The 15170-nt window shown below is 47.3% G+C and overlaps 2 protein-coding genes across 4 annotated transcripts in view; one reads left to right on the forward strand and one right to left on the reverse strand.

The window, feature by feature from the left end:
* Lrrc59 (leucine rich repeat containing 59) lies at positions 1–14659 on the forward strand. Its single transcript, NM_001008280.1, has 7 exons — positions 1–314; positions 2104–2163; positions 4624–4782; positions 5002–5106; positions 8133–8205; positions 11081–11254; positions 12742–14659. The coding sequence occupies exons 1-7, from the start codon at positions 210–212 to the stop codon at positions 12987–12989; spliced, it is 924 nt and encodes a 307-aa protein (NP_001008281.1). The 5' UTR covers positions 1–209; the 3' UTR covers positions 12990–14659.
* Positions 14424–15170, reverse strand: part of Eme1 (essential meiotic structure-specific endonuclease 1) — an 8866-nt gene continuing 8119 nt past the window's right edge. For all 3 annotated transcript variants that reach the window (XM_039085581.2, NM_001105830.3, XM_039085582.2), the window contains one exon: positions 14424–15071. In XM_039085581.2, coding sequence (XP_038941509.1) covers positions 14895–15071 — 177 coding nt within the window. In that variant the 3' untranslated portion in view covers positions 14424–14894. The remainder of the gene's footprint in view (positions 15072–15170) is intronic.

Below are 15170 nucleotides of genomic sequence, written 5' to 3' on the forward strand. Positions count from 1 at the left end.
CGCGGCGGCACCGGTGGGAGCGGGGCCCTGCACTTGGAGTGCGGCGGGCAAGCGGACGGGTGGCGGAGGCCTCTCAGCGGCGGCGGCGGCGACTTAAGGCGCAGGCGTGGTCCGTTGGGTGCGAATCCGCTGAGCCCACGAGCGGCCTCTTAGCCCTCTCTCCTGCCCGTCGGAAACCGGGAGCAGGGACCCGCTTAGCCGGCGTCATCATGACCAAGACCGGTAGCAAGGGCGGGAACCTCCGCGACAAGCTGGACGGCAATGAGCTGGACCTGAGTCTCAGCGACCTGAATGAGGTCCCCGTCAAGGAGCTGGTCAGTACCATCCCACGAGCCCTGGGAGCCCACCTACTCCTGACGCCGGCCCCACGCAGACAGGCCCCCTTTCCTAAGCCTCAGTTTCTCGATCTTTCAAAACTAGGTCTCCAGGGAGGCTGCGGTCGGTCCTAGTGTTCTTATTGCGATGTACACGTGTCACTTTGGCACAGTTCCAGAAGATAGGGTAGCTCTACCTATCCGATCCTGGGCTTTTTAGTGGCCAGTAATGAATTTACCCTTGTTTTGGAAGCTCTCGCAACGTCCAGCTTAGTGCTGGGCCTTAAAGTGGAAACCCGTGAGAAGGGTTGCTGAATGTGTTTGAGGATGAATGAATGACCTGGTCCCAGGAAGTAGGCCTCCAGATAAACCTGGGTGTGGCGCCGAACCCAGCTTTTTCTAAGAAGCCTGCAATCCCAGCTTGGAGGTGGCCCTCCTTGAAGAAAGTGAAATCACTCTCTAGGACTGGTAAGGTCTCGTCCCAACTGCACTGTAACTGTTGGGAATCGCGCCCCACCCTCCCTTCCCCTCCACCCCCAATCCCATTTGGAAGCCTGAGGCCCTAGGGACATCATACACTTCATTTGTTGCCAACATGGACTATATCCTCTATCAGTGCTTACTCAACTCTGTGCTCCCTAGCTCTAACGTTTCATGGTAGCTTCACTTTGGATGACCTACACTTTCCTTATTGCTGTTAAGGGATTATATTTGCCCTTGGCATCTGGCCTAATCCCCACGACTCTCCTCCCTCCCACCCCCTTTGTGGCTGTGTAGTATGGTGGTTTGAGTGGCGTGTCCAGTTCATATCCCAGCTCCATTGCTCAATAACTGAATGCCCTTGGCAAGTTAACTAGCCAACCTTTGTGTCTAGATTTCCTCATTTATAAGATGGTGTTAATGGTTCCAGTTTCATACACTTAGGAGTATTAAAATCATAATGCAAATACTTGGAAGGTAGCAAATAGAAGTAGCGGTTGTTCTCCCCCCCCCATGGGTTCCAGAACTTCTTTGTGGTCAGACTTATCTCTGAGATGCGGACAGCCTAGCATCCTTGACTGCATGTCCACCCTTTTTCTCCAGAAGACGGCCAGATTTACTTGAGCCTGGCCCAAGGAAAGTGATCTGGAACCATTTCTTCCAGGCATGTGGTCATTATAGTGATGTCTGTCCTTAGGGCAAAGAAGGGTCTGCTCTGCATAACCTTTCTAGTCCTGGACACCACTGAGAAACAGAGACAGGCTATGAGGGCCTTGCTCCCACACTAGTGTTCTCTAGCCAGAGACCTCCCCAGAGAAGGCACTCAGTCCCCACACGTGTTGCTGGACAGAGACCTGAACAAATGAGCAAATAATACTGAGCGCTTTATTAGACCCAGTTCCTGCCCTGAAACCAAATAATGGGCACTAGAGAAAGCTTCAAGTGCTCTGGGGGGTTTTGAAGGATTAGTTTTTCCTTAGACACTGTATAGTCAAACCCCTCCTTTTCCAGTCTTCCCTAGATCATAGTCGACTGGCTTTTTTTCTTTTTATCCCTAAGAACATTATACTTTCGTGCTTTTTTTTCCTCCTCAAGGTCTTACTATGAATCAGAAGCTAGATTTGACTTGATATCCTCTTGCCTTCTGAATACTGGGGCCATAGGCATGTCCTGCCCGGCCTTTCCCCCATATTGTTTTCAGAGGCCTGTGCTAATCGTGAGAACATCCTCTGGAAAATGCTTCATTAGCAGATGTCATTGAATCATTCCAGGTGTTGGTTTGACCTGTTTTTCTCATCTCTCTTTCTAGGCTGCACTTCCAAAGGCCACCGTGTTGGATCTGTCCTGCAATAAACTGAGCACTCTTCCGGTAAGAATGGCATGTTGCACTAGGTTCTGGAACCCTGAATGTCCTTCCTGTGACTGGGGTTAGGCAGGGCATAAAGTGTAATTTCAGGATAGGACTACAGGGTCCAGCTGAATCCGAGGATATCGGTGGGGAGAGGTGGAGGAGGGTGGTGTGCCTCAGAAGTCTGTTCTTTAGAACAGCAGGAGAGTTCAGTATGTTGGCTGAATCACTTAACTGGCCTCCCCTTTTTTCTGCGTTATTTTAGTCTTTTGACTAAAGTAGTTTACTTCTCTTGCGTAAGGGAGATAAAGACCATTGTGTCAGTTTGCTCTACATTCTGTGGGAAGGTGATTCCCTCATCCCTTGCATGTTTTGTGCCCAGGTCTTAGGTAGCCCAGGCTGGCCTTGAAATCCCTCATCTTCCTCTTCAACCTCTCAAGTGTTAGAACTGTAGGTGTATACTGCGATGCCCAGTATGTGTTTTGGGTTGTTTGGGGGGGATTTTTTTATTTGTTTGTTTTGCTTTGACATCATATAAACTATGGCCCAAACTATAGCAGTCCTCTTGTGTTAGCTTCCCAGGACCTAGAATTTCAGGCCTGAGTCACCATACTGGGTCCCACATATCTTTCAATGAGGAACAAGAAAGACTGTGGTTTAATGGGACTATCCTGCCTTTATCCCCCTAAACAAGAACTCGAATTAATTGAATTTTTTCTCTTGTTTTGGAGCACACCCAATGTCTGTGTCTGTCAAGTCCTTTTGTTGTTTTGGAATCTCTTCTTTCTTCAGTATAGAAAATGATGTGTCATTATAACATATAATTGTACCCTGCTCATATGCTACCTCCCCTCCTCCCCATCCGTCCTCTAGCAGAACTTCTCCCAGCTCTTGTTTTCCCTGGAGACAGGGTTTCACTGTGTTCCCCTGGCTGGCCTCGGCCTCCTAAGTGCTGTGGTTATAGGTGTGATAGAACCCAGCTGTTAGTTCACCTGTGAGGGCATTGGATGCCTTCAGCCTCTGGTCCTCTCCTGAGCAAAGAACACCCTCCTCAGTAGCCGTGTCCCTTCGCTATCAGGCCTTTTCGTGCTGTCAGTGTGCCTCTTGCCCTGTACTATGGCCAGCCTTTTCTTGCTGGATTCCAGGGTAACCTCCTGTTGGACTCAGTCTCAGGGGTGGAGTTCAGAAGTTAGCAGTTTCTTCATTGGCTCATTAATCCATCCCTCTCAGGGTTCTCCTGGGCTTCTCTGATTGTCAACAGCATCGTCTTCCCACAGCTCATTAAAAATGGTTTCTGTTCCAGGAGGCATTCTGTAGCTAATTAAAGAAGGTAACATTTCCTCGCAGCTCCACACCTGCTGTCCACTGTGCCCAACAGTCACTCGACTCCTTAAGTGCACTTTTCAATCTGTGTCTGTTCTGTTGCCTGTTCTAACGACTGTCCTTTCACTGTGAAGCACAGACCCTCCGGCGTTTGAGTCCCCACAGAGCACGAACAGTTCCTCATTAGCTGGGTGGTGCTGTCACTGTCAGATGGTTGCTAGCAAAGGTCAGGGATGTTCTCTTCTGTGCCAAGAATGATCCGTCTGAGTAGATCGGTCCTAACACTCACTGAGCACCTGTGAAGTACTGACTTAGTGCTCATGTACTGGCCTTTTATATATATATATATATATATATATATATATATATATATATATATATATATATATACATACATACATACATATATATATATACATACATACATACATACATATATATATATATATATAAACAGATATGTGCATTTTTCCTTTCTTTTGGAGGATATTGAGGGTAGAAAGTGACCCTAGGGCCTCATGGTTAAGCTATGCAGTTTTTGTGTGTATGGAGCTAGGAATTGAACTCTTGGCTTCGTGCATGCTGGGCAGTCACTCCACCACTGGGCTCCACCCGCCGTGGTGTTTGAGATGAAGTTCTGTTATTCTGACTGGACCAGCCTGCCAAGTAGCTAGGAGTACAAGTGTGTACCACTACGTCCACTGAGAAATCTTACAAGAAATGAAGGCAGGACACTGTGGGAGACAGGAAGGGCCCCGCATTCCTGCAGTAGCAGTGTGGAACATGAGCTCAAGTTCTAACAAGAGGAAGATGGGACAATTTTTTTTTTTTTAAAAATAAATATAACAGCTCAGACTGTCCTGGAACTCCCTCTGTAGGCCAGACTGGCCTAGAACTCACAGAGATCTGCCTGCCTCTGCCTCCTGGGTGGGTTGTATGCATTTCTAATGATGGTTTTCTGCTAAGCTATTTTACAAGCTTGTCTTGGTGAGTACTACCAGGAATAGCAATCGTTCTCTTCATTGACATTTGAAGAAAGATAGCTGGCAAGAGGTGCAGTTGGGATTTACATACATGTACCCTTGACTTGGGGGTTGCTACACCTTTATACCAAAGTCTGTGAACCCTGGGCCTAAGTCTCCTTTCTCTGGGTCCTAGTCGGATTTCTGTGGCCTCACGCACCTGGTAAAGCTGGACCTCAGCAAGAACAAGCTGCAGCAGCTGCCCGCAGACTTTGGTCGCCTGGTTAACCTTCAGCATTTGGATCTCCTCAACAACAGGCTGGTCACCCTGCCTGTCAGCTTTGCTCAGCTCAAGGTAATATTCGCCTGGAGTTGCACAACCAAGTATGGTAAAGGGCTCAGGGCCTATGGGAGTTTAACTTTGGGCAGGGGAGGGAACCAGAATTGCCACCTTGTTGGTCTTGCCTCAGCTGTTCTTAGGTAGAACACAGTTTTCTTCTAGCACCTTCTGTTCTCTCTTGAGGGACTATGTGTAAACTTAGGCTTAGCCAGCCTCTGTTTCCCATCCCTGCAGAATCTGAAGTGGCTGGATCTGAAGGACAATCCCTTGGATCCTGTCCTGGCCAAGGTGGCAGGTGATTGCTTGGATGAGAAGCAATGTAAGCAGTGTGCAAACAAGGTAAGTGCGACTCCCAAGGGTCTCACCTCACGCTCTCCCCTGGGACTTACCTCTCCCTCTTCTTGTTTATTCTCCCAGGGTACCCACAGCTCCAGGTCCGGGTGAGATGAGCTTGACAGGGAGAGGTCTGCGTTGCTGTGCTACTTAGTGTTTATTATTATTTAGAAAGATCTGTGTATGTGTGTCTGCATGAGTTTGTGTGTACCATACACACGTTGGTGCTCACAGAGGCTGTAAGAGGGCATTGGACCTAGAGTTACAAGCAGCTGCTGTGTGGGTGCTGGGAGCTGAACCCAGCTCCTCTGGAAGAGCAATCGGTGCTCTTGACTGCTGAGCCATTGTTTCACTAGGACAAGAGGGTTAAAAGCTATGACCTTTTGATGTAGTAATTTGGCCAGCAAAAATGTTAAGACTGAAGGTCAGTAAGACGGATCAATGGATAAAGGCGCTTACCATCAAGCCTGACGACCTGAATCCCAGCCCGAAGGAAGGAACTGACTCCTCCGAGTTGTCTGCTGACCTCCACATGCATACCAACTTGGCCCATTCCCTTCTTCTCTCCTCCCCTCACAAAATAAACAAAGCTTTTAAAAATGGGCTAAGAGACTAGAGAAGGGATGAGATGCTGAGCAGTTAGTAGATGCTGTACTCTCAGAACACCCAAGTTTGAGTTTCAGCACCCACATTGGCTGTTCAAGGGAGGTTTGCTATGTGACCTCCTCAGGCATGTACGCTCACACACATGCACACATAATTAAATCTCTTTAAAAAGGGGTTAAGGTTTAGAAGTGTATAGCTAAGAACCAAAGGCATTTATGTAAGACAGACCTTTCTGGTGACCAGTTGTCATGATGGTACCCGAGTAGCACTGTGCCCTCAGTAACCGCCAGCCCGGCACTGGAACAGATTACTGCTTCAGCTAAGCACCAGGTGGCTTACTGGACTATGTCTGGGGCTATGGGAACAAGGCAGATTTAGCTTTACTCCAGTTAGTTCGTGTAAACTAAATGTGTGTGAGGGGTCTCCTGTGTGAAGCTCAGAAGAATGGCCTTTCCCCCTTATCTAATCAGAGCTTATATAATCTCACTATCAGTGTTCTTTGTTATAAGTCACCAAACTCAAGGTAACATGGCCAAGCAGGAAAGGCAACATAGGAAGCCAAGGCTCACACAGCTCGTGAAATCCTGTGTGAAAACTTGGCATTGATGAGCAGTCTCAGTTTTGAAGGTCGTTAGGTGGTCGCTACTTCCTCTGCCCTACGTACTTCACACATGTATCTTAGTCTTGATGACCCTGGGAAGTGGGCATTTTCCTTTCCAACCTGTGAAGCCTCAGTGTGTGCTCATTTATCTCTCCATTCAGGAGATAACAGGGGTTGTCTGGAACTGATCTGTCCAGAGGGGACTGTGGTGGAATACTTGCCTAATGTGCACGAAGCTCTGGGTTTGAGATCTCTAGGACAGCATAAAGCCAGGTTTGGTGGTACAAGGCCACAATCCCAGCACTGACAATGAGAAGGATCAGAAATTCAAAGCCCCTCTCGGCTACTTTGAACCACAATGTGTTTGAAGTCAGCCTAGTCTCCACTGATACCCATTGATATTCCATAGCTTATGGCTACAGAGATGGTTTGCATTTAGTGCAAAGGTCCCTTCTTTTTTTTTTTTTTTTTTTTTTTTGGTTCTTTTTTTCGGAGCTGGGGACCGAACCCAGGGCCTTGCGCTTCCTAGGCAAGCGCTCTACCACTGAGCTAAATCCCCAGGCAAAGGTCCCTTCTGATCATGCATTTCTTCCAGACATGTTCCAGGTAGCACTGTGCATTGCGGATGTGGTCACTGAAGTCACAGTCCTTGGCACAGCTGCCTGGAGCTGCTGGCTCTCCTCACCATTATGTCCGCCCATCCTTCAGTGCTTGCAGTTCCTTGTTGGGTAGCCATTTTTATAAGTTGGATTCCCTTGAGAGGTTTTGGCAGCTTCAAGTTCTGAGTTAGTAGTTTGTGACTTCAAACCAAGCTGTGGGAGAGGGTTTTGTAGGCTGACTGTTGAGCCCCTCTTCTGATGAGTGTGTGCTTGAAGTTTCCAAGACATGAGTTATGCTTGACTACTGTCCTGAAGGTCAGGTCCTGGTGCTGTCTTAACTTCTGAACAGTTCACGTTTCCCTTTATTCACACAGTGAAGATGGTGTGTTTCAGCAGCAGTGTTTATTGAGTGCCCGTCATGCTGCGTCTATGCTGAGTGGACAGCAAAGCAAATGTTGTTATCTCTGGCTTCCAGATCAGGAAATTGGCTTGGGAGAACTGGACGGCTTGCTGAGATTACAGTATGATAGAGTTTGGGTTGCCAGTGACTCTGAGTTACATCCATGGAACACCAGCTTCTAAGGATGTGTTTAACATATAGAAGCTCTGTGAAAACAAAGAGAAAAGATAAAAGGATTCTGGCTCCTCTGTGTCTACAGTGAGAGTATTTGTGACTTTGGGTTAGGGGTCATTCATGAGTTTAGCCTGAGAGTTTGGGGCATTGGGTGCTGACTACAAGTGGGTCGTGTTTGGGCCTTTCTTTGACCTGTCGTCTGCTCAGAGGGCCTCTACTCAGATCTCAGTTGTACTACTTTCTGTTGTATGTCCTGGGTACAACAGTCTGTCTTGATTTTCCTTCTTTGGGAGTAGAAATCTGGTCAGTGCCACCAACCAGTCACACCTAGCCACTTGCCTATGAACAAAATAGTTCCTGCTTTTGAAGAACTGTACGGCTGATGTGAGTGACAGAAATTTCCAGATTCTAGTTGGTGGTGTCTGGCAGGAAGCTTTTTTTTGACAATTTTAATGAACTGGACCCATGTGACCCATCAAGGAAGGTTGTAATTTCATATACAAAGATAGGATTATCTCCATTGGCTCTGTCCGGGGTTCAGGGCCCATGGTAGTCTGGAGTCCTGGTAGGAACTTTCTCTTTTTGAGACCTGAGCAAACATGAGCTGTGAAGACTGCTACCTGAGTAGCTCAGAGCCTCTTTTCTCCTGCAGGTGTTACAGCACATGAAGGCCGTGCAGGCAGATCAGGAACGAGAGCGGCAGCGCCGGCTGGAAGTGGAGCGAGGTGGGTGGCCCTCCTGCTAGTCATCTTTCCTGTCCCTAATCAGCCAGCAGGAGCAGGATCTATAACAGGGTGCTGGAGAGCAGGGTGGTGGGGCAAAGGCAGTAGAGTGGCCTCCACCTGTTATCTGACGACTTTCTCCATCCAGGCTTCTCCACAGACAAGCAACTGCTTTTCATGCCTCTGCTCTGAGGTGGCCATCTTCTGATAGTAAAAGAGGCAGTTTTCAACATGGCTGGAACCAGATGTGGGCACCTACCTGTAGCCCCAGTACTTGGCAGGCTGAGTAGGAAGATCTCTGAATTTAAGAGTAGCCTGGGCTATAAAACAAGACCCTCATCTCAGAAAACAAAAATAAAAACAAAGAACCAACCAATCAAAAACCCATATAAATCCCCACAAACAAAACAAATCACTAAAGTAGACCCATCTCCCCCTTCAACCCCTCAGTAGGAAACCTTCCCTATAGTAGGAAACCACCATCCCTGGAGTTTCCAGGCCTGAAGCAGGACAGATAGCCATGATTTTTTCTGCCGTTCTGTTAGCTAGTCCTCTAAGGTTCTTCGCCATTCTGGGGAGCCACAGTGCCCTCTGGCTTGTCTTCATGGTTATCTCATCTCTATAGCTTGGGATCTTTTGGAAATGGTCTGTTTAAATTTCTTTCTTGGCTTTCCATTGACTTGAGGATGACATCCCAAACTAGTGAGGGGGCCAGTGGCCTTCTGTGACCAAGGCCAGCCCCACCTCCCCTGACCCTCACAGACAAGCATAGCATTAAATTAGCCATGTACATCTTTCTTTGGCACACATAGACTACAGCTCAGGAGATGCTTTGCTGGGACATACCCACTACAGTTCCAGAACAGCCAGGCTAAGTAGAGAAACCCTGTCTCAAAACCAAACCAAACCACACCAAACCAAACCAAAACCAAAGAACCCAACTCCAACAGCAATAACAAAAAAGACCATGAAGTTAGGGTGGGGATTAGAAGGTGAAAGCAGACCTGGGAGACGTCAGGAGGGATTGAGGTGAATATGATCAAAATATTTTTTGTGAAATTCTCAAAGAATTAATAAAAAATAGTATTGAGATGTAGCCCTGACTAGAACTCACTATATATGCCAGGCTGGCCTCAAACTTAACAGAGATCTGCCTGCTTCTGTCTCTGAAATGCTGGGATTAAAGTTATATGCCACCATTATATTAAAAAAAATATTATTTTTCCAAAGAAAGCAAACACAGACTGGAGCGATGGCTCAGTGATTATGAGCACTGGCTGCCCTTCTGGAGGAACTGAGCTCCATATCCAGCACTACAGTCACCCAGCTCCAGGGATCTGTCACCTCTCTGGCTTCCATAGGCATTGCATGTACACAGCGCACACACGCATGCACACAAAACACCATGTACATAAACCATGTACATTAACCTTTTTTTTTTTTTTTCTCTTTTTCGGAGCTGGGGACCGAACCCAGGGCCTTGCGCTCGCTAGACAAGCGCTCTACCGCTGAGCTAATTCCCCAACCCTGTACATTAACCTTTAAAGAGATAAGAAAGCAAACAATGCAGCCATTAGAATTTGCTCCGCCTTCTCCCCTCTGCACCTTGGCACTCAGTAATCTTGAGTGACTGGCTGGCTTCTAAGCTGTAGTAGGAGAAAGGACATGTCCATTATTGACTCCAGGCAGTCCCTGAGCTCACCATGCCTTAGTTTCAACTCTCTTTGGTAGATTCATGGTTGCAATGGCAGGACAGCTGACTCCTGCCAGCACCAGGTCCCGGGAGGCCAGGTTGTCTGCTCAGAAAGTGGGAAGCTCCTGTCTTACTGGTGCCACTTTTCAGCTCTATTTGGATTTCCCTAGGCTCTCAAGCCCTAAAATGACATTTCATCACCACTTTGTGGAATTCTGACTTTGTAAACATGTTTTTCAGACTTATAAATGATTAATTTGAAAATGCATTTTTAGAACCCAATAATTTGGCAGTTGGATACTTCATGTAAACACACATGAGCTTAAAGCCAACCCTAGCAAATCTAGTGTTAAGTAGAGTCTTCCTGATTTAAGTTGGTGTGACTTTTTAGAAAGACACTGTACTGACTGTAACCTGACATGAGCTTACCTCACCATCCTCCTGCTCCACGTTTATCCCGTATTATCAGTACCTCTGATAATAAATTCCTTTATGACTAAGTTCTAGAAGATTCTGCCTTCTGTGTACTTTTGTTCTTTTTTTCAGGGAACAAGAGATGTTCTCCTGTCTCCTGTCATAACTCCCAGGGTTATGATCCCTACCTTCAGTCTTTTAATTAGTTACTGTGTGTACCAATAGTATACGTGGTGGAGGTAAGAGGACAGCTTGCAGGAGACTGTTCCCTCCTATATGGGACCTACAAATAAAACTTAGGTCACCGGGCTTGAGGGCAGGCGACTTTCCCCACTTATTGATCTTGCCAGCCCACCCATACCTTTCTTAGGTTTTCCCTAGAAGTCTCTTAAGAAGCTTCAGCAAACCTGGCATGAAACATTGTTTTTTAAGGGAAACTTACTTGGCCTAAACTGGCCGAGTACTCACTGTGTACCTGAGGTTAGCCTGGAACAAGTAATTCTGTCTCAGCTTCCTGAGTACTGGAAGTATATTTTTCATACTGATTTTCCCTATATAGCCCAAAGTACCCTAAAATTCATAATCTCCCACACACATGACCAGCAACTTCCACCGTAAGTGCTAGGATTGTAGACCCAAGCTGCAGTACCCACCAGTTTCAGTGGGATTCATGTGTAAAGGAGAAGGCAGATGGATCCACACTTTAACCACTCAGGCAGACAAGCTGCTGGTGTGTGTGTGAGGAGTCAAATTTTGCATATTTTGTTGTAGAGGCAGAGAAGAAGCGTGAGGCCAAGCAGCAAGCTAAGGAAGCAAAGGAGCGCGAGCTGAGGAAGCGGGAGAAGGCGGAGGAGAAGGAGCGTCGGCGAAAGGAGTATGATGCTCAGAAAGCTTCCAAGCGGGAGCAAGAGAAGAAGCCTAAGAAGGAAACAAATCAGGCCCCAAGTAAGTTTGCTTTCCAGTTTCAGGGTGCAGCAGGGGTGGAGTGTGGGGTCTGTGTCTCTGTGGCTATTCTTTGCCTTGAGCAAGTGACTAATGTCACCGCTGCTTGTTTGTTGAAGATGGGGGCGGGGTTAGATCTGCTTGGTTGTTCAAGATGGGAAAGGGGTATTTCTGCTTGCTTGTTCAAGATGGAGGTTTGATCTGTTTGGCAGCAGGTGAAGAATAAATGAGAGAACCCTCATAGCTCTTGCCTAAAGTGGGCATGACAGTACTAGTGAGTGAGAGGCAGGAAGACCACTGCATTCAAGGCCAGCTTGGTCTACAGATTAGATTCCAGGACAGCTGGGGACACCCTCTTTCTAAAACAAAACCCAGTTCCCTTTGTCTTTTCAACCTAAAAACTCAAGTTTTTTTTCCCTTCATTGTAAATGTAATGTGGGAAGCTGGGCATGTTGACATACTTGTAACCTTGAAGTAGAGACAGGAGGGGTAAATTTGAGGCTAGACTCTGTGCTGCAGTGAGAACCTGTCTCAAAAAGAAAAAAAAAAAAGAGGAGAGGGAAATTAAAGTATGTTCATCACACAAGAGACAGACAGAAACACACACACACACACACACACACACACACACACACACACACACACACACACAGACACACACAGATATCTTAGAAAACAGCCATCACCTATGATTGTCCTTGTCATTGGTAGTAGTTGCATTTATATTGTGTGTCTTTACCTGAGTTTGTTTTTTGAGAAAAGGTCTCAAACCGTAGCCTAGGATAGCTTTTGAGTTTGTGAACCTCTTGCCTGAGCCTCCAGAGTGTTGGGATTATAGGTTTGAGCTACCACAACTGGCAGGTCTTTTCTTTTTTAGAGACTTGCATTGTTTTGCCGAAGACTTTGTATATACATTCACCCCTCAAACCCCCTTTGGAGACAGCTGTACTAGAGCCCAGACTATGTTCCTGTGTTGCTTCAGGCTCCCAAATGTTAGGATTACAGACCTGGGCCACCATGCCTAGTTTATACATATTATAGAATAGTGACATTTGTGATATTAGTAATTTGGACCCATCTCCATAAGTGGGTGGCAATCTATCCCTTTGGGACACCCCTGATAACCATCTTCTGTGATGCTGAAGACCCCAGATCATCTCCGTTACCAAAGAGAATGGAAGACCCCAAAGACTGAGCTACAGGATCAAAGCACAATTAAGCCCCCTCCCCCTTTTTCCAAACATAGTTTCTTTATGTATCCCTGGTTGTCCTGAAACTCACTTTGTAGACCAGGCTGGCCTTGAACTTGGAGATATACTTACCTCTGGGCATGTATCCAGCTAGAATCCCATTTCAAATGTGGTCCTTAGAGACCTTAGGGAAGACTGTGTTTCTGCCTCATTTAGCTGCTCAGGGATTGAGAACAAAGTGGATCTGCATAGACTGATGTAGAACTGCTCTCCATAAATTGACTTATTCTGTCCCTTCAGAATCGAAGTCTGGCTCTCGCCCTCGCAAGCCACCACCCCGAAAACACAATCGCTCCTGGGCTGTGCTGAAGGGGTTGTTGCTGCTGCTGCTGCTATGTGTAGCAGGAGGGCTGGTTGTATGCCGGGTGACAGGGCTGCAACAGCAGCCCCTCTGCACCAGCGTGAACGCCATCTACGACAATGCCGTCCAGGGCCTGCGCCATCATGAGATCCTCCAGTGGGTCCTCCAGACCGACTCCCAGCAGTGAGCTCATCCTCAGCACCGCTGCCTCCCAGCCTCGGAGCTTGGATTCCTATGGAATTGGGTTCTGCTGGACACAACTTCTTTTTAGCGTCAGACCTACCTGCCATCATCAAATGGCTGCTGAGTGGTACTTGAGATCTCCCCTTTGTAGGACTTCTCTGTTCCTTAGTCAGGGTTCCCTGGTGGAATGAGGAGAAATGGAGAGGGGGGAGGAAGAGTTACCTGCATGCCTAAAGGAATAGGCTTAGGGGTGGGGAGAGAGAAGGCATAGGCTTTTCTAGTTATGCAAAGCTGTGTAAGGCAAGGTTCCTTTCTACTAAATGGTCAGCTGTCACTACATTTATACTTTTGTATGTCACAAACCCTTTCTTTCATTCCTCCCTGGGTAACCAGGACGGATTGGAGGGCAGTGTGTTACTGGGACTAGGGGACTAGGAATACTTGGGTAAATTCAGCCTAAGCTGGGAGGGTAAAGTAATACATTTCCTTAAAGATCTCAGACAGTCAAGCATTTTAGCAATGTCCAAAATGTCTGGCTATGAACACATGTTCACTGCCATTGGTCCAGTGTAACACTTTGAGGCAGGAGGTGCCGTCCATGACTTACTTGCCTACAGTGTTCAAGCTAGTCCAAGGCACAACCCAGCTTTCACTCCAGTTTTCTTCCTTTCCTTTATGTCATTTGGCCTCCTTTATAATACTCAAGGGGATGAACTCACACCAGAGTTGTCTTAGCTAAAGTGAATCTTTCATAATAGACGGTCTTACCACCCACAAATAGATCTCATCAGGGTCCTGGGAAACTAATCCTGTGGAATTTTGCCTCAGCTTAAATGGCTTCCACAAAATGGCAGCAGGCTGGGCTCCTTGCCTCCCTTTTAGAGCATTAAACTCCCTGATGGCCTGGAAGCACAGGGGCAGATCTCTGCAGCGGCACTGTGACTGCCCTACTAGCACTTGGTATGATGAAATACCTCAAAGGCAACCTAGAAACTTGATCTCACAGAAGCAGGTGCAGAGTTGCTTCTGGACCTGTAACAGAAGGGAAGGAATAGAACAGTGGGAGCCAAAGGGAAACAAAGTCACACGGTGGCGCTGCAAGTGATACATAAGTAAACATTAGCACAAACCAGGGCAGCAGCACCCACCTCCCTGCTGCTACCAGAAAGCATTCTCCCCGCTTCCCTGTCTCTTCACAACAGCTGCAGGAAGGGATCGGAAACCTGTCTCGGTGCTTATTTGCTAAAACTCCCAACTGCAAGCTCTCCCTAGAGGAGCAGGACCTGTCGGAGTTCAGACAGTGTAGCCCCAGTGGCCCATGTGCTTAGGTCAGCCACTCAAGACTGTCCTGACACGGGAAGAAAGGCCTTTGTTTTTCCCTCCCCCAGATAGTTCTGCCGTGTAGGTCCACACCTTACTCAGAATCACTACACATTCCTTTAGTCTTCCTCCAAGCTCCAGAGCCATCGGTACAAATGCTTTATTGAGACAAAATACATACTACATATGGTGACATCATGAAAACAGAAGTCAGCCTCATAGATCCCTGGCTGGTTGAGGCAGCTCAGTGGCTGGGCGTAGTCAAGCCAACCCGCAGGCAAGAGTTCACTCTGACTTCGAGATTTGATGCTTATTCTTTGGATTTCTACAATTATTAAATCCGTGTCTGAGTGGTCTGCCTTTCTCTTTTGTGCTGTGAAGGTCACTGGGACGGGGTAGGATGGCTGTCCATGGCATCTTGCTTGCTGGGAGAGAAGCGGTAATTGCTGGTGGAGGTAGATTAGAGTGTCTCAGCCTTCTGTTCCCAGAGATGGGAGACTTGCTCCCTAATTGCACTAGGAGGTACTTCTGACCCCTCTGCTGTCAGGTGCCACGGTTGGGGAAGCTTCCATCCTGTTGCTATGGGATATCAGTCAACACTGTCTAAGATGAGATCTGGTTGCACTGTGGTCATTTGAAGGTAGATCCGCCTGGATAATTCTGGCCCAACACGGCGGGAGGTGGCTGTCACACCTTCCCCACGTCGCACCTGTATGTTAGCCAGCAAATTCTGGCGTTCTTGTTCAGAAAAACACTGCTGATAAGCCTGGAAGTGATAAATGACCTCTTAATATCATCCCACCCATCCATGGCCATCCCTTGGTTAGGATGGGAGATGAAGGACAGAAAAAAGATACAGGATAGG

Source organism: Rattus norvegicus, chromosome 10, assembly GCF_036323735.1.
Source record: "Rattus norvegicus strain BN/NHsdMcwi chromosome 10, GRCr8, whole genome shotgun sequence".
Classification (NCBI taxonomy): Eukaryota; Metazoa; Chordata; class Mammalia; order Rodentia; family Muridae; genus Rattus; species Rattus norvegicus.

Bases quoted from the DNA above. Each gene is read 5' to 3' on its own strand.
- Lrrc59 (NM_001008280.1), top strand. From the start codon at position 210: ATGACCAAGACCGGTAGCAAGGGCGGGAACCTCCGCGACAAGCTGGAC. The intron at 4,783-5,001 runs GTAATATTCGCC...CCATCCCTGCAG, and splicing joins TCAGCTTTGCTCAGCTCAAG to AATCTGAAGTGGCTGGATCT. The intron at 5,107-8,132 runs GTAAGTGCGACT...TTTCTCCTGCAG, and splicing joins GTAAGCAGTGTGCAAACAAG to GTGTTACAGCACATGAAGGC.